We start from the raw sequence: 27,601 nt of genomic DNA, 5'->3' as shown, positions 1-27,601 counted from the left end.
CATTTATAGTCCAGGAATAGTATCTTTTTAAAGTTCAACTACGACTTACTGCTGCCACAACCCTTACAATAAGCACCGCCACTCCCAGCTCGTTTTTCAAGCCATTGCTCCTAGTTCAGCCCAAGAGAAACCATTTAATGAGACAAAAAAGGAGCGGCAACTCCCTTCTCAAAATAAATCTGCACTTTCCACATCTAATTGAGAAAGTGCGCAGAGAAAAAAGCGACAGAAACCCACTTTCCCAGAAGGGATAGGGGTGCGAACGAAAACAGAAATCCGGCAAAAGCAAGCGAAGTGCATCTTCTTTTGTTATGTGACTTGGGAGATCAACGCTTCGAAAGGTATCAGCGAGCAGCTTCCTAAAGATATTGTAGAGAGTAGAGTCGCCAGTTGGAACTTCTTCCTGCGCAGGTTTTATAACACCTGTTGGTTTTTTCTTCCTCCCGCGAAGCTAGCCGTTGTTTTGATCTGACTTCGAAGCCCCTCTAAGTTAGGCGGTCTCCAACCTCGGCAACTTTAAGACTTGTGGACTTCAACTCTCAGAATTCCTTAGCCAACATGGCTGGCTGAGGAATTCTGGGAGTTGAAGTCCACAAGTCTTAAAAGTTGCCAAAGTTCGAGACCCCCTTGCTCCTAAGGCACCTGACACGAACCCGCGATTCTCTCCCCTCCCCTCTGCGATTGCAGCCTGACTGGATTAATTCAATGACTCTTCTCCCTTTCCTTTCCGCCCTTGGGTTTAAACGTGCAGAGGAGCGGAGTTAGTCGCGGCGCTTTAATTTAGAGTGGGGGAAAAAAAATTCAAGGAAACTATCGGGAGATGAGACGCGGCCGGAGATGGTTTCCAGCAGCGCAGCGAGCGCACGCCCACATTTCTCGGGAGGCGTCTTGTGTGTTTGGCTCAGGTGTTGGCTGTTGTTCAAGTGGGGTATGTTGTTGCAAATGCGTGCTGTCTTTTGCGGAGGAATTGACTCTTGTTGTTATCTGAAACCTGCCTTTATTGTTATTAATGGAAAGGGGAAATATTTATTTATAGGTGGACGGAGCAAAACGAGTTTTTTTAAAAGTTTGTAGGACACATTAGTTACTTTTTACTCAGCTCTGCATTTGGTTCCTCTGTGGTTCTTTCTGTTAAGTTTTTCAGACCAGCTAGAAATTGTTAAGAAAATGAACATGCCCCCCAAACAACTAGCTAGAATTTAACTAAGTCTTCTGGGGATGGTTATCTTTAAGTGGGATTGTGGATTTCTTAAAAATGGTGACACTTGTGCTCTCCTATTAAAAAAAATTGTAGTGTTACTACTTACTTTGTAATTTACTAACTGTAGAAATCAAATCAAGATAAGTAAGCAAAAAAGTCAGAAAACAAAAAATCATGTTTGACTTCACTAAAAATCCTGAGAGTGTAGCTGTGTAACTGCACAATCTGAAAACAACATATTTCTTTAACATTCTGTTGCATTCTGTTTTCTCCTTTCCCTTCATTTTATGCAGCATTATGGCCGAAGCAGGGCAACCCATTCACCTTCTAGATGTTTGCAATCAAAAATTCTCTGAATTCCTGTTCAATGCTGAACATAAGTGCTTGGTGTGGTTGAGAGAAATAGAGGAAGAAGCCATGAAGATATTTGATAGGTATAGAATCTTGAATCTTGCAAAATGGAAAGAGGGTTAAGTTTTTACGCCCAAGGGATGTAAATTGATTTGGGATCATATTTACACAGCAAAGTTTATTGCCTAGGGACTTTTTAAAATGATTTATGGAATCCTAGAGTTCCAGGAAAACAGTTGGGAATTCCGAGAGTGAATAAAGGCAAAATAATAATAAATTACTCAAACCCAGCTATGTTTCTTTCATTAGAGCAGGGATGTCAAACTCAATTTCAGTGAAGGCTGCATCAAGGTTGGGAGGGGGGGAGGTAGCCAGGGTGGGCGTGGCTATCTCAACATCACTTATGGCGGGGGTGCCTGTGATGGTCCGAGTGCTCTGCCAGCAAAAATGGAGCTCAGGAGGGCTTTTGAGCTCCATTTTCATTGCAGAGGGCTGCAGGAGGCTGTTGCAACCGAAAACAGAACTCAGGAGGGCCGCGCCTCCATTTTCGCTGGCAGAGGCACCATGGGGACAGTCCTCCATTGTTTCAAGGTCCATGGCAGCCCCATGGGCCAGATCTAAGCACCAGTCAGGCTGCATGAGGCCTGCGGGCCTTGAGTTTGACACCCCTGTATTAGAAATTTATCTCTTGGTCAGTGATTTGGGTATTTTTTTCTAACCAGTAGGTTCTGCAACCTGAAAACATGTAGCATAGAGCAGCATTTCTATTATAGGTAGCCCTTGATTTACAACTACAGTTGTGTCCAAAATTTCTGTTGCTATGTGAGAGAATTATTAAGTGAGTTTAGCCTCATTTTACGACCTTTCTTGCCACAGTTATTAAGTGAATCACTGCAGTTGTTAAGTTAGTAACACGGTTATTAAATGAATCTGACTTTATTTTTCAGAAAGTCGCAAAAAGTGATCATATGAGCCAGGGACACATATATGAGTCAGTTGCCAAGTGTCTGAATTTTTGATAAATGACCATGGGGATTCAGCAATAGTTATAAGTGTGAAAAATGGGCATAAGTCACTTTTCAGTTCCGTTGTAACTTCGAATGGTGACTAAACGAACTGCTGTAAATTGAAAGCTAGCTGTATTCTGCAACTGTATTCTAACTTCCGTCTTCTTGGGAAGGAAAGCAGGCCTTTCTTACACCAGTCACTGGGAGTCAGGCGACATATACATTTAATAATAATACTGTACTTCCTTTTTCCATCCTCTTCTCAAAAGTTATTAATTGGGAGGAATTTATTAATTAGCCTGTTAATAGATTTCTTTGATATCAATGTAAGGAATAAAAGTTGATCAGATAATAAGTCAAGAATATAGTATAATTCAAGGTCATGAAAGCAGGATACAGACTTTCTTGTATTGCTATTGTTAATTGCAATTCGTAAGATCAATAGCATTTTTAAAATGATTATTATTATTTTGGACCAGTAACAACTTTAGTACCGAACCTGAACTGATGCCCAAAACACCATCTCAGAAGAAGTATCGGAAAAAGAAGCGTTCTTCATTGTTTAAGGATGAAAATAAAGAACTAATTAGAAAAAGGTACAAAAATAGATAACAATATTTAAGCTTTGTATTTTGAAATTGTACCCAAAGGTCTCAGGCTGTCTGGATTTTTCTTGTGTTATAAATTGCTCATGATCTCCAGTCACTCTGTGTATTTGTCCATGTAACAATAACTATTTTTGATGTACTTGTACTTGTACTTTGTACTTGACGCCTCTTCACCCATCGTGGGTATAGGCGACTTCCATGGAAATTTGACGCCACTGTTTTCGGTCCTGGGCTAGGGTTGTCAGGTGGTGCAGCCAGTCGCTATTAATTTTTGATGTTTGGCAATATAGATTGATAAACTAATGCAGCTATCAGATTTCACCAAGATCATGTTCTTCTCTGTGCTAGTAATATCTTCCTATGTGTTACCATAATATAAATTCACTCCCCTTTTCGTTTTTTCAATTAAGTCTTTAATCCTCTTTTTCCATATTAGATTGCTTTTAAATGACTATGTATACTGATAGACTTAGTTGAAATCAACATGGTTAGACAGCTGTTGATGGAGTACCCTATACTCATTGGTGAATAAAGAAAAATCAGTGGAATGTTTTTAATTTTTTTAATTTGCCTAAACAAATTAGCATGGTGGATAGAGTCACCAATGGAACGATCTTCAATATCATTAATGTTGATGTTCATGGTCCTCTAAAATAAATAACTGGGTCTATCAAAATAATGTTCTTTGATTTCTAAAGCAAACAACTTGTTTCTTCCTTTGGTTCTTCAACCTTTGATATGATTCCATTAAATATTTTGATAATCTTTACAAATCTTGGCATAAACTTATTAATGTTAGGCCCAGTTATTTATGATTGCAATACATTTGAACACAAAGTAAAAGTCCCTTACATTCACTTATTTTCAAGGAAATTTCCTCTAAAATAAGCATGCAGTAATTTAATCCTAGCTATTTTGTATTTTTAAGACACATTTATGTGCTCATGCATTGGTCTAACTGCTCCTAGTAGTTTCTATACCTATTTTAAGATATGTGGCTAGGAGATTCTGAGAGCTGAAGTCCACATATCTTAAAGTTGTCAAGATTGAGAAAAAAATGCTCTATATTTTATTAGACACCTGGTCAATCTAGTAAATACAAAGTGATGTAGGCAATATCGAGAATTATTTTAGTTTACCAGAATAATTTTATTGAAATTGATTTAATTTTTGAATTAATCATTTGTTTCTTTTCAAAGATTATCTAAAGGACATGGCAGTGTAAAGACTGAATCCTTTCAGAAGCTTTCTCCAAGAAGAGTACTGAATAACCTCAATGTGGGAGATGCAAAATCTTTGCCAGATATTATGATGAACTCTTCTAAGGGAAGTTCAAAAGTACAGTCTGACAAGTTAGCTATGGGTCCAGTAGGGGAACCACTTGTTACTGGCTGCTACAAAAATAGTGGAGTAGAAGAAAAAAGACATAAGGTCATGAATGAAATCCCTGAACTTTTTATTGTGCATTCAGATGACTATTTAGCTGATATTTCAAGAATCACTGAGATTCCCATTATTTCAGACAGTCCTGCAATGGTAGTTCCATACATCTCAGATCCAATAAAGGCAGGAAAAAATGGGAATGAATCAAGGTTACCAAGTACATCCACTCTAAAAGAATCTTTAAGTGGAAAGCACACATCTGGAGAAGAGATTCCACCCCAAACATTAGTTAATAATAATTTGGATCCAGAAGGAGAACTCTCACAAGACTTGAAAGAAAGTTCTGCTGCCTCCACTGGGTCTTTGTCAGGCCATCGTCATCGAAGTAGACCACACAAAACTCCAAGGCTCTCGCTGGTGGAGAAATATTCACTCAGCAGTAAAAGAAAAAGCACAATTCGAAAATCCATCAGCAGGACAATTGCCAGGAAGCAAGCAGCTCAGGACTCATCATCTGCTTCAAGTCGAGTAAGCTGTAAGTAAAGGCAATTAACCATGTCAATATGCCATTGTTGTAAATTGTAGGAGAGTTGATAGGTTCTACTAGTTTTTTCCATAAAAATATTATACCAGGCTTTCAAAAGGGGCATCTTGCAATGCTCAAGATACATTCAGAGTACCTTAAATGTAAAACATTGTTTACATTTCTCACTGAAGTTAACTTGCTGACCTAGAATGCAAGAGATGTGAGTTCGAGTTCTGCCTTAAGCATGAAAGCCAGGTGGATGACTTTGGGCCAGTCACTCACTCTCTCTCAACCCAACACATCTTATAGGATGGTTGTTATGGGGAAAATAAGAGGTGGAAGGAACATTATGCATGTTCACTGCCTTGAAGTACTTATAAAATTATAAAAGGTGGACTAAACATCAAATAAATGCAAATTTTCATCACTTTTTGTCATGCATGGTGAAACTGTAAATGAGCTCCTAATTCGAGCACCTGAGTTAGTCTGTTTATTTCACATATGATTTATTCTCTACAGTTCAGAGACCTCAGCATATTTAAGATTGTATCTATTGCAATTTGATAGACTATATTTTGATTTTTTGCAAACTTAGATTAATATCCAGGCTTGCCTCTTTTCTATTTCAAATTTGGTATGGATCTGCAGAGCATTATTTGCTTCCAACTCTATGCAGTTAAACTTAAATCTTGAATTTATTCAGTTAGTTTAAAGTGTTTCTAGCCTTTGTTGGTAACATCCTTTCCGAAAAACTGTATTTTGTCACAAGAATTTGCATGTTTATACTAAACATTATTACAGATATTCATAACATACCTTTCATGCAAATCCAAATGAATATAATTTTTGGAATGAATACCTAGCTCTCTTTCCACTGGGGCTTTACTGATCAAAGCTAGGCTTTGTTTGACAACATAGGTCTATTTTGGTGGATGAATTTAAGCGAAGTGTATTACTATTATTTTTTATTATATTTAAATGTATTTGCCAGTCACTTTCCAGAGTCTCTGAGTGGTTTAAAAATTATTTAAAAGAAAAAAAAACAAGACAAAAACAACAAATGCTGGAAAGTGCTAGAATTCCTCCTGCATTGGGTATGCAGTTTCTCTTTTATTGAAAGCAATAATTATATGTATTCCGATACTTAGTACATACTTACTATATTTATTTACTCTAACTTTTCCATTCTCCAGGCCATAGTTCGACTGAAGTACTTTTGAATGATGAAAACCACAAACATGGGTAAGCAAACTCCTGAAAACCTTTAAAGGATTCTGATAATTTAAACCTTGCTGAAATTCATCTCGAATCAATACACAAGTTTCTGAATCTGTACACCTTCAAAAATTGTTTAGAATTTTTTTAAAAATAGTTTGACTTGAATATTTTTGGTTCTATTTACATATTTAAAATTTACACCATCTTAAATTATTCATAATCATGTAGCACTAGTCTTTCTAGATTGTGCTGAAGGATTGTAATGAGATTAGTAGATAAGATTATTTCTGGTAGCAATGCCTATTCCATTTTTCATTTCAGTTGAACATTTTCAAAGAAACTAGAAAAAATTGAGAAATCTTTAATAATTCTATTGAAGTATTACATTCCATTTTTGTATGATGTACACTATACTGCTCACCCATCCACATAATCAGAATCAGTTGTGAGCGAATACGTTTGGCAATATAGTGTATAAACGATGGAGCATTAGCCTTTTTTATAATTAGATGTTAGATTGACTGTGGCAAAATGCTTGACAATTAAATGATTTATCAATGCAGGAAATAGCATTTGGTGAAAAATTAACATGGCAGCAAAGAATCTGAACAATCCTTTAATTAAAAATTAATGGTCAACTGGTGCTCATTTTTGTTATAAGAAAAATAAAGAGATTTTTTAAATTTCACTTTTGTGCAGATACTAATGTTTTATCACTGAACAGTATAAATAGTCCATGATTATTTATGGATTGTATGTACTGGCTTTAGAAATTTGTTGATTGAGGATGTACTGATTTTAGAAATGTATTGATTGAGAATTTGTATATATTTGTTATTTGGAGATGACGCCATATTGTTCTTATTTACAATCCAAAAGATTTGTAACAAATGTTATATATAGCATTTTATATGATTATATGATGCATTGAACATGGATCATATTAAACATTAAGATATGGAAGATGAGATAGATAATGGGGAAAATGGAATGAATGATTGCAAGTTATATCTAAAAAATAAAAATCAGAGCAAGTAAATGAATATGTGTATCTTGGTAAGTTTACTAAAGATGCAGAAATGAAAGGAAAAATAGAGTACAAAGATACTTCTGAAATATAACAAATAGTATGTGGATTGTTATGAGGATTGTTTGGGGGGGGAAGCAAATTTAAGAGTGTGCTTCTGCCTACTGTCTTATGTGGAAATGAGAGCTGGGTGTGTTAGAAGAAATGTGACTATAAGTTGGCTGTAGGGGGAATGAGTTGCGTAAGAAATATGAGTGGTAAAATAGAAAGAAGTACTACTACCCTATTTCCCGGAAAATAAGACTCCCTGGATGATAAGCCCAATTGGGCTTTAGAGCGCATGTGCTAAAATAAACCCTCCCCTGAAAATAAGCCCTCCCTGAAAATATTGCAACACAGCAGCAGCCATGAGGTGAGCACACTCACCGTCTCCTGCACCTCAAAAAAAAAAGATCTTCCCAAAAATAAGGCCAAGTGGTTATTTTGGGGATCCAAAAAAAACCAAGGCCCTGTCTTATTTTCGGGGAAACACAGTAGACCAAGAATGGATTGGTGAATGAATGTAGTTTTACATCTACTGTAGATGTAAAAAAGAAGCGCTACACATTGATATGGACACTCAGAGAGAATTAATGAGGATTAAATTACAAAACTAATATATGAAGAAACAAATGAATAGTTGAAGAATAGGAAGACACATTCATTATAGAATGGAGTTGGTGAGGTCCTGAAAATGTCAGAGCTGGTAATCTGAAAGAAAAACAAGACCTAGTAATGAAATCAGTAATAAATCAGTAATGGAAACAAATATGGCCTATAAATATAGGAAATTGTGGAGAGCACTGTGAATGACTTTGTTGGAAACTAAAAACTAAAATAAAGTTCAGTTGGATTTCCTTTTTTTCCATTTTCTCTCCTACCTTTTTTTTTAGTGCATTTGACTTTTCCGTATATTTTGCATAACATTGCTTCTCTGAAAGGAAATAGTGTGGTGGGTATATACACAGATAATCAACCACATTTGATACCAGGAAACAGTTGCGAAGTGAATTTGTGACTATGCTTATGATCTTATTTCAACTTACAGACCTGCAAAGTCATAAATACAAGGAGTAGTTGCAACAGTTGTAACTGTAAATCATCACTAAATGAGGCAGTTGTGTGTGTTTGTGTGGATGCTCGAGCATGCATGTGTTCACACAGACATCCATTTTCACTGGTTTTTTGCATTGTTTTTATGTTGTCTTTAAATAATGTCTGTTGATCACAGTACATTTAAACAAACTAATGAAAACTGGAAAAAATAATGGTTAATATTTGCCCAAATTGTCTCTTTAGGCCTTTGACACAGAACGCTGAATTAGGAGAGGTAAGGTCTTGAAGATGTACCTATTTGAATTTACATGATGGATTTGCCTTTTGCCTTTAATGCAGTTCTCTGAACTCATAATTCGTAAGATAGCTCTAAAGTTATACAGTTGAAATTACCAGTTAATTATTTAGTCAAGGTTATGAGTGGTTAGTGCTTCAAGTCATCTATTAGAATGCAAGAATTTTAATTCTGTGGAGATGTGAGAATGTCCAAACCTACTGAAATCAATGGATTTAGGTCCATCTAAATGCATAGGATCTGCTGGAACACTATTCAGCATAGCTTTCAACTTCAACACTATAGCTTAATACCCAATATGATTTTGAGAATGCACTTTTATTTGACACTTATTTCCATTCATATGTGTCTTTTGTGAAATTATTTCGTTTAAGGGGCTTTAGCATTGTATAATGGTGAACAATCAAGGGAAGTAACTTGAACCTACTACTTCAAAGTGTGGGGTATTCTTAATCTCTGTTGACCTAGGCAAGGAATTGCTACAAAGTTTTTTTTTAAAGCAAGGTACTCCTTTTTATGGACCAGTTTATATGTCTGGGCTAAATTGCAGATGATAGTTTTATGGCGTGTCATTTCAATCTCAGTCCATGCAGATACGTTCATATTCCTCATAGTCTGGTTTTTCTAGACTGTGGAAAGTTTAGAAGAAGTTTTATTTGATCTTCACATGTAACATACATTCAGATTCCTCTTCCTGGTAAGCAATTTCATGGCTTTGACTGGGTCTCTTTTACTTGGTACTAATTGGTAAATTTGCTTTTGTTGAAGATGGAAAATAGAAAATTAACAGAATGTTATGGCATTCCTCTTTTCCTTCCTTGGACAATGTGAGAAATGATTCTTATTGTACTCATATATGTAAAGACTCCTTTTACTTACATATAGTGGAGCTGAACACCTGATGAAATATGTTAATGTTGCTTTCTTAGTAACAATAGTTTGCCATTGCCTATTACTGAATTCTTTTTTCCATTTCTCACCCCACCCAAACACTGTCCATTTTTTTAAGAACAGAGTCAGCTAAGAGCTGCCACTTTCAATGACCTACTTATGTAAAATATTACTTATTTAACAAAAATGAAAACTCTTCTTGCATTTGTTCCCATTGATAGTCCGGGCCGCTTTAATTTGTTCCATGGTTTTTCTAATCAAGTAGCATCTTGACACATATATTCTTCTTAAAATGAGAGCCCAGAAATGGGAAAATATGGTAAGAGCAATATTCTTCATATCTCTTTATCTAGGAAGTGCAAAAATAATATATTGTTTTTTTCCTTAGTCTCTGAATAGTCTACAAAAAGAGCCTTGTGCTCTAGATGCACCTAGTCTAGTTGTTACCACCCCTATGCGCAATCCAACACAATTTGAGAGGCACCAAGACAAGACTTGCAGTAAAGGTAAATAATGTCATGGACAGATAGGAGTTTTCATTAAATGCTGTTAAAACCCACAAGCAAATTATTCTGTTTTTCCCTATATAATTGTTATTTGTATGATCTTGTCTAGACTTTTATTTGTAAGTCATAACATAAACAGTTATTATATTTGCTAATATATTTAGCATCTTGTCACTACAATTAAAAGCATTTTATGAAGCAGTTTTGAATCTTGATATAATTTTTATACTTACATAGTGCTACTAGGAATAAATTCTGTCTACAATATATGCTTTATTTCAACTGAGCTGCTTTTATTAGGCAAAAAGATGGATTTTGTGGCATGACCTCTCTTACTAATTGTGCTTTTCTTGCAGACATACTTGAGACTAACATTGCTGATTCCCACATAAGTAATTCTGAAGATTTAGCCAGGAACAACAGTTTCCATGAACAAATGCAGACTATCCGGTATTCATTCATTCATTCATCCCTCCCTCCCTCCCTCCCTCCCTCCCTCCCTCCCTCCCTGGAATGGTTTCTCAGAATTCAGAACAGTAATCATTGTGAGCAGTTACCTAAAACTGCTTCAGTTAGAAAGAGCTATCTTAGAAACTAGCTACCTTTTATATTAGATATTTGTCGTTTAGGTTACAAGCATTTTTTAAATAAAGATTTTCTGTAAATTTGTGTATTTTTCTGGTAGTCAGACTGTTATAGGCATTATAGTCAAGATTGCTGTGCACGCACGCACAGTTCAATAAAAATTGTTCTGTGCATGCTCAGAAGCCATAGGCGCCGCCGGGAGAACCAGTTCGGGGGCATGGCAGGCCTAGGTACTGTGGGTTCCAGCAACCCAGGCTGCCAAACCACTACAGGTTCAGCCGAACCAGTCCAAACCAGTAGGAACCCACCATTGCTGTGAACCATGAAAGTCAGCTGAGTGTCTTTGGGCCAGTTATTCTCTTTCAGTCCAACTCCACTCATAGGATTGCTGTTGTGGGGAAAATAGAAGCAATAGTAATAGCAATAGCAGTAGACTTATATACCGCTTCATAGGCCTTTCAGGCCTCTCTAAGCGGTTTACAGAGAGTCAGCATATTGCCCCCAACAATCTGGGTCCTCATTTTACCCACCTCGGAAGGATGGAAGGCTGAGTCAACCCTGAGCCGGTGAGATTTGAACCGCTGAACTGCTGATCTAGCAGTAGCCTGCAGTGCTGCATTTAACCACTGCGCCACCTTGGCTCTAGTCCGAGGTACTCCTTCACTTCAGTATGTTCGCCACTCAATTATTCACAAAAATATTAAAGGCAGGTATAGATAAATTAATTTCTGCTATAAATTATGATATGATATTAAAATAAGATAAAACTCTCATTATAAATGTGGTCCATAAGTAATGGATTGAAATTTTTAACACTGGCTTTTTTATGACACAAGAATCTTGTGGACGGTTGGACCCATAGCTCATGAAAGTAGAACACTTTATTTTCAGTACTTTTGGGGTACATACTTACATACATCCCCTCTCCTGCCCTCTTTCTATTTGTCTATTTTCCCCAACTTTAAGACTTTTCCAAGATTTTCCACTTTGTCTTTTGAAGGAGAACCGCCAAACCTTTTGGATATGCTGAATAGTAAAAGTCTTAAGTTAACCCTCTAAGCAAGAATACATACACTGTGTAACTGAGAAAACTTAGTATATTTTTTTTCCTCAGGAAGCAAAGTTATAGACAAGCAGTGGAGGACCTACCTGCTCCTTCATGCACGGAAGATAAAAATTCTAGTCCTTTCAGTCCTATAACCACATCCATTTCTGCAAAGAAAATGCTGCCAACGTCTGGTCCATCCAAGGTAGGTAAATCTCATATTAGTATACTCTTGTGTGTTATGCCCAAGCAATAAAAGCATATATATTTTTCCGACAGATAATACGACCTATCAAAAACTTCTTTCAAACCATGCAAAAGAATCAGCTCCTCAAATCTCCTGGGAACAAAGTCCCCAAACATAGTACTCCCTGTAGAGCTGCCACCAAGGTAAGAGGTTTTTAAATTTAAGTTTAGAAATAATAACAATCTCTATATCAGGAACTCCTACTAAAATTGGTTAGAGAAACCAGATCTTTATAGCAGAGAAAATATTCTGCATGATGGAGTTTAAGTTCAACTCCTGTCTCATGTCCTTTGTGTTGTGGTGTGTGTGTGTGTAAGAGAGAGAGAGATAGAGAGATATGAATGAGATGAATATCAGAAAACTAGCTACTAATGATATTAGTAATGATACTAATGCATTATTATAAGACAGTTCTATGCTTAACGAGTTACTGCTCATTAGAGCACATTCTTCCATCACAGTGAACACATTGATTCTATAAAATAGAAAATGGCACTATAAGAATAGGGGAATGTCTGTTGTGGAGACTAGTAAGAGAAGCTGAATTGGTCAGCTCTGTTTCTCCCCAAAGCTGCCCCCTTCTCTTCCCCTCCTCCCAGAGAAACCAAGTTGAAATAGACACAAAGTAATTCAGCAAAGGAAAATCTCTTGTTTTGCTGACTCTTGACTTACTTGAAATGTATCTGAAATCTCTTCAAAGTAAGGGTTGAGGTAATATACAGTACTTTCAATGCTGAAGTCCTTGTCTGCTATGTGTAGAGGATAATGAAGGTATTTATCCTGAGCCTGCTGCCATATTACATTTTTCTACAGTCTTTTGCTTCACCAATATAGATAGGGCTGTTATTCAATCACATCGATAAATGAAATAGTCATTAGGCATTTACGTTGCTGGAACTTGATTTATATTTTCTTTCCATGTCCGTTCTACAAAGGGGGAGTTTGTTGTAAGTAACTATCTTCCTTATTTTCTAGATTGTCATCCTAGTGCTTCAAATTGTTTAAATTTAACTGCAACACCACTGTTCACTCTTATTTGGGAGATGGATCATTCTGCACATGCTGGTGTTTCATATTTGCACTGCCACATTTCCTTGGTGTGTTTTAATCTGGATAGAAAAGATGAAAGAAAAAAATGTTGGCAATTGGGCAGCAAATGGTCACAGAAACTTCAGTTAATGTAAACCTTCCATAACATCTTAGGAAAAGGAGCGCCAACGTCTGGAGAGTCTTCGAAAAAAACAAGAAGCAGAGGAACAGAGAAAGCAGAAAGTGGAGGAAGAAAAGAGACGTCGGTTGGAAGAGATAAAACTGTTAAGTACCTGTTGATATTCTCATGCAAATAAGGATTACACGGACAAATTTCTTTTAGCGATATTATTGTTGTGTAATGCAACTTTTGTAGAATGTGGAAACTATATAAACAGATACATGTTTATAAAAATAATAGTTTAGTTTAGTTTAGTTTTCCTTTATTTGTATGCCGCCCTTTTCCCTGGGGGGACTCAGGGCGGCTCACAATTCAGAAGGGTGGGGGGGCAAGACAAACAGTATTCCAAACATGGAGACAATACAACATATTAAAAGAAAGCACAACAGTCACACAATTCGGGTGGGGTTAAAATCTTAACCCCAGGCCAGCCGGGACAGCCAGATCTTTAAAGCGGCGCAGAAGGATTGGAGGGTGGCGAGGGTCCGAATCTCCACGGGGAGTTCGTTCCAGAGGGTCGGAGCAGCCACCGAGAAGGCTCTCCTCCGGGTAGTTGCCAGTCTGCACTGGCTGGAAGATGGAATTGGGAGGAGGCCTAATCGATGCGATCGGATCGGTCTAGTGGAGGTAATTGGCAGTAGGCGGTCTCTCAAGTACCCAGGCCCACTACCATGGAGAGATTTATAGGTGATAAGTAGCACCTTGAAGCGCACCCGGAGATCGACAGGCAGCCAGTGCAGCTCACGGAGGATAGGTGTTACGTGGGTGAAGTGAGGTGCACCCACAATCGCTCGCGCGGCCGCATTCTGGACTAGCTGAAGTCACCGAATGCTCTTCAAGGGCAGCCCCATGTAGAGCACATTGCAGTATTCCAGCCTAGAGGTCACAAGGGCACGAGTGACTGTTGTGAGGGCCTCCCGGCTCAGGTAGGGACGCAACTGGTGTACCAGGCGAACCTGGGCAAATGCCCCCCTGGTCACAGCCGACAAATGATGTTCGAAGGTCAGCTGTGGGTCCAGGAGGACTCCCAAGTTGCGAACCCTGTCTGAGGGGCGTATAATTTGACCCCCCAGCCTGAGTGATGGAATGTTTGGCCAATTCGCGGGAGGGAAACACAGCAGCCACTCAGTCTTTTCTGGATTGAGCACAAGCTTGTTGACCCCCATCCAGTCTTTAACAGCCTCCAGACCCTGGCTCATCACATCCATCACTTCGTTGAGTTGGCACGGGGCAGACAGATACAGCTGGGTATCGTCCGCATATTGGTGGTATTTTATCCCGTGCCGGCGAATGATCTCACTCAGCGGTTTCATGTAGATGTTGAAAAGAAGGGGGGACAGGACCGAACCCTGTGGCACCCCATACGTTAGGGGCCTAGGGGTCGATCTCTGCTCCCCCACTAACACTGACTGCGACCTGTCCGAGAGGTAAGAGGAGAACCACTGTAAAACAGCGCCTCCCACCCCCACCTCTCGCAGTCGTCGCAGAAGGATACCATAGTCGATGGTATCGAAAGCCGCTGAGAGGTCAAGGAGCACTAGGATGGAGGCGTGGCCTCCATCCCTGGCTCTCCAGAGATCATCGGTCAATGCGACCAAAGCGGTTTCTGTGCTGCAGCCAGGTCTGAAGCCTGACTGGAAAGGATCAAGATAACTGGCTTCCTCCAAGGACCGCTGGAGCTGAAAGGCCACCACCTTCTCAACAACCTTCCCCACAAAGGGGAGGTTGGAGACTGGACGATAGTTATTTAAAACAGCTGGATCCAAGGATGGTTTCTTCAGGAGGGGTCTCACCACCGCCGCCTTTAAAGCAGGGGGAAAGACCCCCTCCCGTAGAGAGGTGGTAACAACCGCCTGGATCCAGCCTCGTGTCACCTCTCTGCTGTTGACAACCAGCCAGGAGGGGCACGGGTCCAGCACACATGTGGAGGCTCCTACAGCTCTCATGGCCTTGTCCACATCCTCAGGGGTAACAGCCTGAAACTCAACCCAGCGATGGCTTATCGGATCATCCTTAAGTGCCTCGGCTGGTTCTGCAGGATTGGAGTCCAGGTCCGCCCGGAACCGAGCAACCTTGTCTGCGAGGAATTGGACGTACTCCTCAGCCCTGCCCTGCAGCGGATCGCCCGTATTCCTCCTATTTAGGAGGGAACGGGTTATCCTAAACAGGGCGGCTGGGCGCGACTCAGCAGATGCAACCAGAGAGGCAATGTATGTTCTCTTAGCCGTCCTAATTGCTCGAATATACTCTCTGGTGCAGGTTGTTAAACGTGCTCGGTTGGGTTCGGATTTGCTGGTCCTCCATAAGTGCTCTAGGCGTCTCCTTTGGCGTTTCCTCTCCCGGAGTTCCTCAGTAAACCAAGGTGCCCTCCGGGATCCACTGCCTCGGAGCGGCCATAGAGGCGCGATCCGGTTAAGAGACCGTCGCTGCCAAGTGCCAGGCAGCAACCAAAGTCTCCGCCGGACTGCGGGGGAGAGTATCAGGAATAACCCCAAGTTCCGTCTGGAACCCTAAAGGGTCCATAAGTCGCCTGGGGCGGAACCACCTGGTCGGTTCCTCCTCCCTACAGTGGGGGTTTGGTCTCCGAAAGTCAAGCCTCAATAGGTAGTGGTCTGACCATGACAGGGGCAAGATCTCACTACCCCTCAGACCAAGGTCACAATTCCACTGCTCCGAGAGGAATACGAGGTCGAGCATGTGACCCGCTGAGTGAATCGGTCCTCGGATTACTTGGGTCAAGCCCATGGTTGTCATGGAAGCCATGAACTCCTGCGCTCCATCAGAGTGACCACCGAGCGAAGGCAGATTGAAATCCCCCAGAACCATAAATCTGGGGAACTCAACTGCCAGCTCGGCTATCGACTCGAGGAGCGAGGGGAGGGCTGCTGCAACGCAGTTGGGAGGCAGGTACGTTAGCAGCAGGCCCACTTGACCCTTGAGGTCCAACTTCACCAGCAAGGACTCACACCCGACAAGCTCCGGAGCAGGGATCCTACGAGGTGCTAAAGATTCTCGGATAACAACGGCCACACCCCCACCCCTTCCCTGAGCTCTCGGCTGATGGAACACCTGAAAACCTTCTGGGCACATTTCTACGAGGGGGAATCCTCCCTCCGGGCCCAGCCAGGTCTCAGTAATACATGCCAGGTCTGCCCTCTCGTCCAAAATTAAGTCCCGGATGAGAGGAGCTTTATGAACTACAGACCTGGCATTTAGCGCTAGCAGCCTGAGGCCAGGGTCCTGTTTACTCACACCACCTGGCCTTGGAGTGGGACTCGTAGGGCCGGAAGGAGGGATCTCTGTGACGTAGCGAGCCCTCCTTCCCCGGTAATGGCCAGCCCTAAAGTCCCCGCCATATCTGCCCCTCCCTGTTATGACCGTAATGCTCCGGCCCACTCCCGTGTCCGTAGTTCCCTCAACCACCCCTATGGCTCCCGCGTTCCTTGACAGGCCCTCCGAATCAAACACACTCATTCGTTCACTCAGGCGGTTCCCACGTAATAATTAAAACACATAAAAATACAACAATAATGGGGTAATAAAAAGTGGGATCATTCGCTCAATCACATGCAAATCTCATACACTCATCATACCAATTAAAAATTGCGCAGCGTGCGGAGATCGAATAAGGCTTGTATAAGAGATCTTAATAGTCTTAGCCTTCTCCTCTGTAGGTCCAGTAAGAGTTCAATAAGGAGGGTGCAGTCCAGAGAGGGGTGCTCCACCCCTCTCCCTTCCTCCAAGTCCCAAAAATGTGCCCAAGGCCGGAGGACGCTCCTTTGAAAGGGCTGAGGTGGCATCTCTGAGCCTCCACGGGCGGTAGTGGTCACCACCAGGTGGGACAGGCCAAGGCGGTGGAGAGTCAGTGCTGGGTAGGGAGATGGTAAAGGCTCCACAGCAACAAGGGCGGTAGAAGAAGAAAATGTCCAGCACGCAGAAAGAATGAAGGGCAAGGCTGCGGCGGTCGGGAGGCAAACAGGATAAAGAAGGGGGGGGGCGTTCAGGTCTCCCTCCTCTCCCATCCCCTGGACTCCGAAGGGCCAAAAGTTGTAAACGCTGCCGTCAGCAGCGTGGCGCCACCATCTTCCTCACCATGTCGAGATGTAATCTGGGCCGCCGAGATGGCCACGGCCGGCTGGTGGAATGTCAGTACTGGGCAGGAAGGATTTCGCACGCCCAGACCCGTAAGAGGGCGAAGGGAAGAGGCTATGACGATGAGAGGGCGAGCCAGATGGAGGGGTGGGGTGGGGGGCATCCAAGGAAGGCTATGGCGGCGGCAACCACAACTAGCTGCCCGATCCGCCAATCCGCCAGTCCCAAAAAAGGCCCCGATAAATCCCCCACCTTACTGGGGCGATGATAAGTGGTAGTAGAGTCCCCAAGGCTCACCGCTCCGTTGGATCAGATTAAAATAAGGTCCCAAACGCCAGAGAATTCAATAGAACGCTGTTGTCAGCAGCGGGGCGCCGCCATCTTCTCCTCTGTGCAGCGAGGGTGATTTCAAGCCGCCAAGGTTTCACCGCTTGAAAAACGCCCTGAAGCAGCCATTAGCAAAATTACTAATTTTGTATTGTGAGCAATACAAAGGACCTTCCTCAGAATAAATGCCGTGCTTTCTATATATTACACAGAAAGCGTGAAGAGCGACTGCGAAAGGCATTGCAAGTTCGAGAACGAGTAGAGCAGTTGGAGGAAAAAAGAAAAAAGAAAATGGAACAGAAATTTTCTCAGCTTGATGAAAGAAGTGACAAGGTAAAAAAATGATCTGACCACAGACTATCTCCAAGACTATGTTCGCATATTAACAGTTGTCTTTTAGTATGAAATGTTCAAACATCAGTTTAAACCAGAAAACTAATAAAGAAGCAGCTGGTAAAATTTGAGGGATTGTTCCGCTTATGCTGTGCTTGAATGCATCCACTGGATTGGATCCCAACGTTTGTTGGGATAATCATTTCCAATTTCAGTTTGCTATTACTGTTAAGATGTTTTTCTAATATTCATAATTTGTTTCCTATAATTTAAATACATTATTTTACATTCTGCATTGATAGAAAACAAATCATGATTTGTGACTCTTTTGCTCCCAAGAAAATCACATGGGAGTATCCATAAAATGACCTGGAGTTGAAGGACACTTTTAGCTTTTAATGCCCTTTTAGTCCTAAATCTATATTTATTATAGCAATAACACATAGACTTATATATTGCCTCATAGTGCTTTACAGCACTCTATGGGTGATTTACATATTCAGCATTTTGCCCCCAACAATCTGGGTCTTCATTTTACCAATCTCAGAAGGATGGAAAGTTGAGTCAACCTTATGCCTAATAGATTCGACTTCCAGGCTATTTGCCTGCAATACTGTATTCCAACCACTGTGCCACCAGGACTTGTTATGTAATGTATTTCACCAGTCTTTAGTACAAAATAAAGTAGATATAATTTTGACAAGTTCTTTGCATAGATGCGAGAGGAGAAATCAACAGAAGAAAAGGCAAAGAAAAAAATATCTATAAAGAAAATTGAAGCAGAAGTCCAAAAATCAAAACTGTCACAAATGGTAAGCACTATATTGACTTTCCAGTAAAATGGAATTATAGAGAAGGAGGCTCTATATGCTATAGCTAGAATAGGAAAACACCAAAGAGACTTTAATCATGATTAAAAAATAATATTTTTTTACTTCTATATGATCAAAAATATGAAAGCCTCATAAATTGTTTATTTGCTGCTGGCTTGCTGTTAAACAATATCCAAATGGGATGAAGGATGAACAGACTGTATAAATTAGTGTAGTTAACATTGTTAGTGTAGCTTTTTTTAAATTCAGTAGAATTGCTTTGTATCTTACATTCATGGGCCCAAGCATTTCCATGTCTTTGGAAATATGATAAATGTAGAATTTTCTAGTTGAGAAACTACTTTCTTTGTGTCTTGAGGAATATTAGAATATTCTATTCTTGATCTGACAATATATATTGGTAAGATTTGAAAAATAGTAGCTGCATCATCTCATTTCTAAAATTTGTTTTTAACATATTACTGCAACAAAAACTGTTTTATATATATTTTATATAAATATATGAGCGTAGACTTCTCATCAATATAGTACTGTAAATGTTCTTGTTTTTCCATATATATTTCTGTATGTGTGTGTACAAGTGCGTATGTGCATTGTGTGTGTGTGTGTGTGTGTATATATATATATTTGCATGTATGAAAGACATTGATTCTCTATGCTTGTTTCAGGAAGAAGGGCCAGAACTTCAAGAACGCCCAGAAAAATGGAGAACAATTGGGGAGATTAAGAAAATGCTGGAAATCAATAGTACAAGACAAGAAAAGGGGTGATAATTTTGTTTCCTTAATGCTGTAAGCTGCCCAGAGTTGTTTCAATACAAGATGGGTAGCAAAATAAATAAATAAGTAAATAAATAAATAAATAAATTTCTGAAGATTGAAATTATGGGTTAGTCAAAATTGAAGTAATTACAGGAGACACAAGATCAAAATTGAAAATGATGAACCACATAATCAACTCTGAAATGGTGTTATTTTCTATGAAGGTAACAGGAAAGCTATTAACATTTGGGGAAAGTTTGCATTCCCAGCCCATTTTTGGGGGCCAGGGTTTCACAGTAATCCCAGGGGAATTTACTCCCAAGCAATCAGTGCATTGCAAGTATTTGTGTATTAACTCAGCTTTGTTTTTAGGCACCAAAGGCATCAAGATAAAGAGAAACTAGTGAAAGTTCAGGAACTCACTGTAGTTAAGGAAGAGGAAGAAAATGTAAAGGTATGACTTATTAAAAAGCCAATATTGGGAGGGGGGAAATAAGATCAAGCAAGCTTTTGCCAGCAAATAATATTTTCAGTGGCATTTCCAAAATGTATGTCTTCCGCTTCTCGCTTTGTTTCTGTCTGAAAGGATTGACGCGTTTGCGGGTCACTATTCTAAATTTTTAAGAGAGACAATAGATTGTTAATCACACATTTCCTCATGTGATTTATGGAAACTGAAATTATATATACCTAAAGCAAATTATACAACTGTAGTTGGTTTTGCCCTAGGACTAGGAACAAGGTAGTGGTTATAACGCTAGTCTTTCTTGGCATACAAACAATAATTATGATGGAAGGGAGCAAATGTTGGATTTCACTCTGTGTTTCTTCAGTCAGGTAGCAATTAAAACAAAAAATAAAAATAAAAAAATCTGAGGACTTATTAATGGAGATCTAAGAAGAAAATGGTTCTAAAAAATAGATAGATTGGCATATTAGGCTTTGTGTGAAACAGCCACTGTAAAATGATTACATTGGTTGGCCTGGTAATTAAGATTCTTCTCTGGTTAATAGGAACAAAAGAATCCTGCCTCACTGGCTCAGCTGCAACAAGACAAGACAGCTGTGCAGGGGGAAAATGTCCCTGCTGCATGTGGCTGGCTGAATATAACTGCTCAGGTGAGTAGGAACTATTTTGCAGCCTTCTCCTGCAAGATGAGAAATGATTGAGGCCTGCAGTCAGTTATTTAGGTCTTCCCCCATTTGCAAATTGCTGTAGCAGAAATATGATTTGACATTCTCTTTATCTCTTCCTGATATGTTCCCATGATATAGCCTTTAACTTATCCTCAATCCATGAAAAAGATTGACCTGGGTACAATACTCATAAGTGACATGGTGATGAAGTCACCTTATTCAAGCGTTGCCTAAAGTAGGGCTGTCAAACTCCTGGCCTATGTGCTGGATGCGTCACGCACTGGCCATGCCCATGCCCAATTTAACAAAGGGGAAAAAAACTCCCGATATGTCACACAATGCTGCCATGACGACATGAGTTTGACACCCCTGGCCTAAAAGAATCTTCAAGGCATATTGAATCTATTAGGCTTTGCCACTACTGTGACTACTTGAAAGGAAATTAGATGGCTGCAACAACTTGAGACAGAATAACAAGAGTTTGAAGGGATTTTGGAGGTCTTCTAGTCCAATCCCCTGCTCAAGCAGGAGACCCTCTACCAGTGATGGCTAACCTTTTCTGGACTGAGTACCCAAACTGTGCACTCAGAACCCCAAAATGCAATGTGCATGTGGCCCCCATGCATGCGCACATACCCCCATGCATGTGCCCCAACCCTATGCATGCATGTGCGGTCTCTGCACATGCCCTGTCCCACGTATGCATATCCACACCCTGCACATGCCTCACATGCACATGCATGCATGCCCCCCCTGCAACCCCTCACCTCCCATGCAAACGTGGCAGAGATCTGAACCAGCTGGCCAGCAGAAGGCACCCTCGCATCTGCGGTGGAGTTGAACTGGAGCAACGGTTCGCATGCCCACAGAGAGGGCACTGTGTGCCACCTCAGGCACACGTACCATAGGTTCGCCGTCACGGCCCTATACTATTTCAGACAAATGGATGTCCAGTCTCTTCTTGAAAACCTCCAGTGATGGAACACCCATAACTTCTGAAGGCATAGGAGAAGGTATTTGAACTCTCTTCTTGCCGACCAAATTTACCAAATGTTGCTGTAGGAGAAGGACAGCAGAGCCTAAGGGTGTAGTCAAGAGAGGAATCAGCCTGGAGTTGTTATGTTCCCAAGATTAAGGCATGAAGATTCAAGACCATACTTTAGGGTCCAGATATGCTGATTTATTGCTCATATCTATAAACAAGAATCTAGTCAACTAACCGTCAGCACTAAATTTGTGCTAGATAAGAGTTAATTAATTCAAGAGCAGTTGGACCTCGACCACTTGTGGGAATGGAATGACTCTAGGCTGATTCCTCCCCTGACTCCACCTCCAGGTTCTATGTGTTGTTCTCCTATATCTGGTGCCTCTTTACCCTCTGGGATGCAAATTGGGAATCCAGGCTACATTCTAGGAACAAAATTGAATCGGAATCAGTTCCACCGGTTAAGTGTTCTCACTATTAAAAAGTTTCTCCTTAATTCCAGATTGCTTCTCTCCTTTATTAGTTTCCATCCATTGTTTCTTGTCTTGCCTTCTGGTGCTTTAGAAAATAAGTTGACTCCCCCTCTTCTTTGTGGCAGCTTCTCAAATATTGGAATGATGCTATCATGTCCCTCCTAGTCCTTCTTTTCTCTAGTCTAGCCAAACCCATTTCCTGCAACCGTTCTTCATACATTTTTGTCTCCAGGCCTATAATCATCTTAGCTGCTTTTCTTTGCACTTTTTCCCAGTGCCTCAACATCTTTTTTGTAATGCGGTAACCAAAACTGGATGCAGTATTCCAGGTGTGGTTTTACTAAGGATTTATAAAGTGGCATTAATATTTCACATGATTTTGATTCTATGCCTCTGTTTATTCAACCAAGGATTGCATTAGTTTTTTTGGCTGCCGCCGCACATTCCTAGCTCATGTTTAAGTGACAATCTACTAGGACTCCAAGGTCCCTCCCACAGTTACTGTTTCCGAGTCAGGTTTCACCTAACCTGTACTTGTACCAGAGGTGGGTTTCTACCAGTTCACACCAGTTCGGTAGAACTGCTTTGTCAAATCTACCAAACATGCACATTTGAGCAGAAATGCTTATAAAAATAATTGCTTGTCATAGCAATCTAAGCCACAGAGCAGGAAATTTGTATTGTTCTTTTTTGATAAAGTTCAGCAAAGTTCTCTTTAAAATAATTATTTACTTTATTCTCATGTTTGGCCAATTGTCATGAACAGATGTCCCAAGATAACACTATAATATTTTCAAAATTGTTAAATGTTTGTGCAGTATTTTTATTGATACTGTGTATGCATCAAGTTCCTTGAACTATTTGGAATGCTATTTGTTGTTGCATTAAAACTGTTATAAGATTTTGGGGAGAATTTCTACTGTACTACTCAAATTGATTAGCAGTAGCTATCAGAGCCTTTGTTTGTAAGATATACACTGGGTGCAATTGGAATGATTTTTTTACCACCCACAGAAAATGGAAAAACAGCTTTTGTTTTGGAAGTAAAAGCTTCTTGTAAAGGTTATAAATGCCCAAATTGTGCCAGTGATCATATGATATATGAACATAGCTTCAACCCTGAATGCTTGTGGAAGATTATTTAGCAGTTCAAATAATCTGTTACTTTTTGTTCTCCCTCAGTTTGTCTATTCAAATTAGCATCTTTCTATAGATCTGACGTTATCAAAACCGCATGAAAATATCTCTTTTAAGAATGGTTTCAATAGAAACCTAGAGCACTTTATTTCTTAAAAATCAGAATATGCCGGCCAATATTTTGCAGCTTATACTAGTTTTAAAAGCAAGATGGGTTTTCAGACAGGCCTGTACATTTAATTTGAGTACTAAAGAATCTACAAATCCTGGCTGACGTCGCTACGACAAGACATGCAATCTTGGAGCTCCAGGATTGCTGTCAATATCTCTGCTGCTGGACGGTCCTTTTGGACCTAAACCATCCCATAGAGACGGTGATAGAGAATGGCATGTCCTGCTGATCTCAGGGACATCACAAAGTCCCTGATTGATCCAGGAGAAGCTCTTTTTTCCGGCGAAAGAGAAACAGCTATTGAAGCTGCAGAAGATTGGGACAGCCCCTGAACGGAAGAAAAGCAGGAGAGAGAGTGTGTCAAAATGGTGAGATAAATTTTACTATTAGAGAAGAGAACACCCAAAAAGACTTAGGGTAAAATTAAAATTGAAGACAGAAGAGAGCAAGTGGTGAATTAATTTTGCATATTTTTATGGATGGAACTTTTACAAATGCCTCTTACTTTTTAAATTAGACTGGTTTCTTTTTTCCCTCTTTTTTCATATATGTGGATTATGATTTTCTTTTATTTTACAATGCTCGGCTGGATCGTTTGCTTTTAAGCACTTTTTTTCTTAAGTCCGGAGTTTAAAGAGAGGGGTAGAGGCAGAGGAAAAAGAAGCAACACTGCCATCTAGAGGCTGGAGGCTTGGAAGCATTGTCCTTTTTATTTTCTTTGTACATCTGACTTATATCTAATACTTCAAGCTCTTGATTTTGTTTATTGAAAGAGATAGTGGGAAGAGTATGGATTGTTTATGCAGGTGCTCTTCTGGAGTACTATCAATAGCTGGACTGGAGTAAAGAGAAAATCTTGACTTGAAAGATTATAGTGAACTTGTTTGAAACTTAACAAAAAGCTTTGGATGTTTTAGTGGCAGTGTTTATAACCTGGAAGAATGGCGCAACATGAAGAAGAAAAAGAATTAACATTGCAAATGATTATGTTTGAAATTCAAAAAGTAAAAATAAGTACAAAAAACATTGAAAAGAGGATGGAGAACATAGAACAAAAAACAGAAAAAATAGAGGGAAGAGTTGAGAATATTTATAAAACGATGATGAAATTTGAGAATAGAGTTCAAAAAATTGAAGAAAAATATGAAAGTGATAAGAAAATTGTTGATATTGACAGCAAATCGAGAGTGGTTGGAAACGACAGGAGTGGAATGTTGAAAGGAGAGATTAACGTACTCGAACCCTATCTCAAACCTCAAAACATGGAAGAAGAAAAGGGAGAAAATTTGGCAGAAACAGTGAGAGAAATTTTGGCAGAAGCACTAGTGATAACTAAAGGCAAGCGGATGGAAGGAACAGATGGAGAGTTTCGAGCTTTTACAAGATATGCAAGAACCAACAAGGAGCCAAGAGAAATCCACATAAGACTTATCAAGAAAACAATTAGAATACAAATACCACAAATGGCAAGAGATATAGGACTGCACTACTACTGGAAGGATACAGGATAAAGAAATGAAATGTTAGAATAAAAATTAAGTTAAACTTAGTTAAATTTAGAGTATTATATATAAAATAAAGTAATAATAATTATAGGTAAATAAATGATTAATAATGATAATAATGCATATATATACACTAGATTGATAATATGAAATTTTATAAATTGTAAGTGAGGACTATGGAGAGGATGTTTAAAAGCTTTGTTATAAAAGATAAATAATTCTAAATAGAATAGAATATAAAGATGTAATACTATTGGATGATTTCAGGATGATGCAAATGCCATAATATAAATTTATCTTAAATTTAGAATATTTTACATAAAAAGGATATAATAATAGCTATAGTCAAATGAATGTTTAATAACCATAACAATTGTATACATATATATTAGAATGATGATATGAGTCTTTATGTAAATTGCAAGTGAAGACTATTGTGAGAAAGCGCAAAGGTTTTGTAACCAATCGACACACTGTAAGTAATTGGAGAAGGATTTTTATTTTGTGTGTGTTTATGTCTATATGTTTTATGTTTGTCTAAAAATAAAAACTTTTTTTTATAAAAAAAAAGAATCTACAAATCCAGCAACATATGACAGTGGTTATAGCTTGGATATCTAAAAAGAGAGGTAGCAGATACTAGACTTTAAGAGGTGAGATAGTAATAATAACAACTAGATTCCATTCCTGTTCCCCAATGGATCCCATGTTTTTAGCATGGGCCAGTCAAAAATTTGATTAAAAATACCTATCAGGATTTTAGTAAGAAAACTTAGAGTTATTATTTCATTTAAGGAGGAAGAGACATTATTACAATGGGTTTATGAAATATGTTGAAGCAAGGTTAGTGCTGGTACATAAACAGCCAAAATTATGTAGTCATTTGTTCTTTTTTAAAGCAATTGTTTCCATTTGACATATTCTAATAGAAAATTTGCCTCTACACACTGTCATCCCTTTACTTTATTTTTAGAAACTTGCAGAGCTGAATCACTTGGGTTTTGTCATCTGCCTCTTTCTACTTTATTTTATTTTTCAGACAGTAATCATTCACTATTGATTTCACTGTATATTGTTGGTAAAGAGCTTCAAATTCTGTTATTCATTTGTCTGTAAACACATTTGGAGAAGAACAGCAACCTTTCCACATCTTTATGTACATAAAGTCACAATATAACTTTTAGCTATTGCTTCCATGCAAAAGTGTCTGTATAAATTTTGGAAAGGCAAGCAGAGTAGTCACAAAGAGCCACTGTTGATAATTGCTGTGTTTGTAACATCAATTTATGCATTCAAACCTTGTCTGTATTTTAGAAATGTTATAGTGGGACTTCCAACCAAGTGGATGCCCAAGATCTGAAAGATATGAAATCTCTCAAAGTCAATCTAAATGACTATGGAATGGATCTGAATAGTGACGACTCCACTGATGATGAAAGTCAGCCTCGCAAACCCATCCCTTTATGGGCCAATGGTATATATGAGTCTTTCAGAATGACATTTTACAGCATCTCTTGTATCTTATTATTATGATAAGAGTAAAAGAAGAAAAAAATAGAGCCAGTCAAAATTAAGTAAATTATGATATGAAACAGTGATACTGATAATTGGAAATTCTGCATTTTCCCCATAGTACCATCCTTTTTAGGCTACTAACAAATTTATGTCTTTGTCTTTGAGTTGGAGTGACAAGCTTTGTTTGTTTGCTGCAGACCAATTTATTATTATTAGAACTGCTGGAGGAACTTCAGATTCTGGCCACTTTATAAAGGTAGTCCTTGACTTAGCCACAATTGAGCCCAAAATTTCTGTTTCTAAGTGAGACAGTTAAGTGAATTTTGCCCCACTCTGTGACTTGCTTGCCACAGTTGTTAAGTGAAACACTGCAGTTGTTAAGTCAGTAACAAGATCCCCTTCCCTTGTTTATTGTAAGCTGCCCGGAGTCCTTCGGGAGTGGGCGGCATACAAGACCAATAAACAAACAAACAAGATTGTTAAGTGAAGCTGGCTTCCCCACTGACTTGGTTTGTCAGAAGGACACAAAAGGGTCATGTGACTGCAAGATGATGCCACCATCATAAATATGAGTTAGTTGCCAAGTGTCCAAATTTTGATCACATGACCATGGGGTTGCTGCAATGGTCATGTGTGAAAACAGCCATAAATCACTTTTTCCAGTGCTGTTCAGAGGTGGGTTTTTGCCATTCGGCCTGGATCGGACAAACTAGTAGTGGCGGTGGTAGGAGGCTCCGCCCACTTGCCCGGACACTTTTTTCTGTAGTAAAAAAAATGGAAACCCACCACTGGTGCCGTTGTAATTTTGAATGGTCACTAAACAAAAGGACTACTTATACATCTTAGAAGTACTTTGGTTGCAGATGTGTTGCTAGCTGAAGAATTACTCATGTATGAAAATGGTTATTCCCTCAGGGGTTCAACTTAACGAAGCTGTTACATACCAGTACTACAATCCTCCAGATACCAACAGATTATTTGGTCTTATACTGAGCCCTAAGCTAGAGGATATCTTCTATAAAAGTAAACCAAGATATTTCAAGCGTACAAGTTCGGCTGTGTGGCAATCACCACCTCTTCCAGGATCCAAACCCGCACTCCGGACGTCCAACAGTATGAGAAAGTACTGAAACTAT

The 27,601-nt window shown here is 39.5% G+C and overlaps 1 protein-coding gene across 1 annotated transcript; it reads left to right on the top strand.

Annotated features, from left to right (window-relative positions):
* Nucleotides 1–839: 839 nt before the first annotated feature.
* Nucleotides 840–27,601, top strand: LOC116505348 (inner centromere protein-like). Its single transcript, XM_032212534.1, has 21 exons — nt 840–928; nt 1,495–1,635; nt 3,039–3,155; nt 4,367–5,085; nt 6,270–6,318; nt 8,660–8,690; nt 9,991–10,108; nt 10,465–10,558; nt 11,808–11,943; nt 12,018–12,128; nt 12,921–12,932; nt 13,189–13,298; nt 17,827–17,947; nt 18,664–18,759; nt 19,449–19,546; nt 19,914–19,995; nt 20,556–20,678; nt 23,093–23,097; nt 26,187–26,204; nt 26,276–26,424; nt 27,381–27,601. Exons 2-21 carry the CDS (start codon nt 1,499–1,501, stop codon nt 27,593–27,595), a joined length of 2,541 nt encoding a protein of 846 aa, XP_032068425.1. The 5' UTR covers nt 840–928; nt 1,495–1,498; the 3' UTR covers nt 27,596–27,601.

This window comes from Thamnophis elegans, chromosome 1, assembly GCF_009769535.1.
Source record: "Thamnophis elegans isolate rThaEle1 chromosome 1, rThaEle1.pri, whole genome shotgun sequence".
NCBI classification, from domain to species: Eukaryota; Metazoa; Chordata; class Lepidosauria; order Squamata; family Colubridae; genus Thamnophis; species Thamnophis elegans.
This window is presented reverse-complemented; position numbering and strand designations above follow the sequence as displayed.

Excerpts from the sequence above, each read along its gene's own strand:
- LOC116505348 (XM_032212534.1), top strand. The coding sequence starts at position 1,499 with ATGGCCGAAGCAGGGCAACCCATTCACCTTCTAGATGTTTGCAATCAA. Across the intron at positions 5,086-6,269 it reads TGCTTCAAGTCGAGTAAGCT|GCCATAGTTCGACTGAAGTA; the intron begins GTAAGTAAAGGC and ends TCCATTCTCCAG. Across the intron at positions 13,299-17,826 it reads CGGTTGGAAGAGATAAAACT|AAAGCGTGAAGAGCGACTGC; the intron begins GTTAAGTACCTG and ends TATATTACACAG.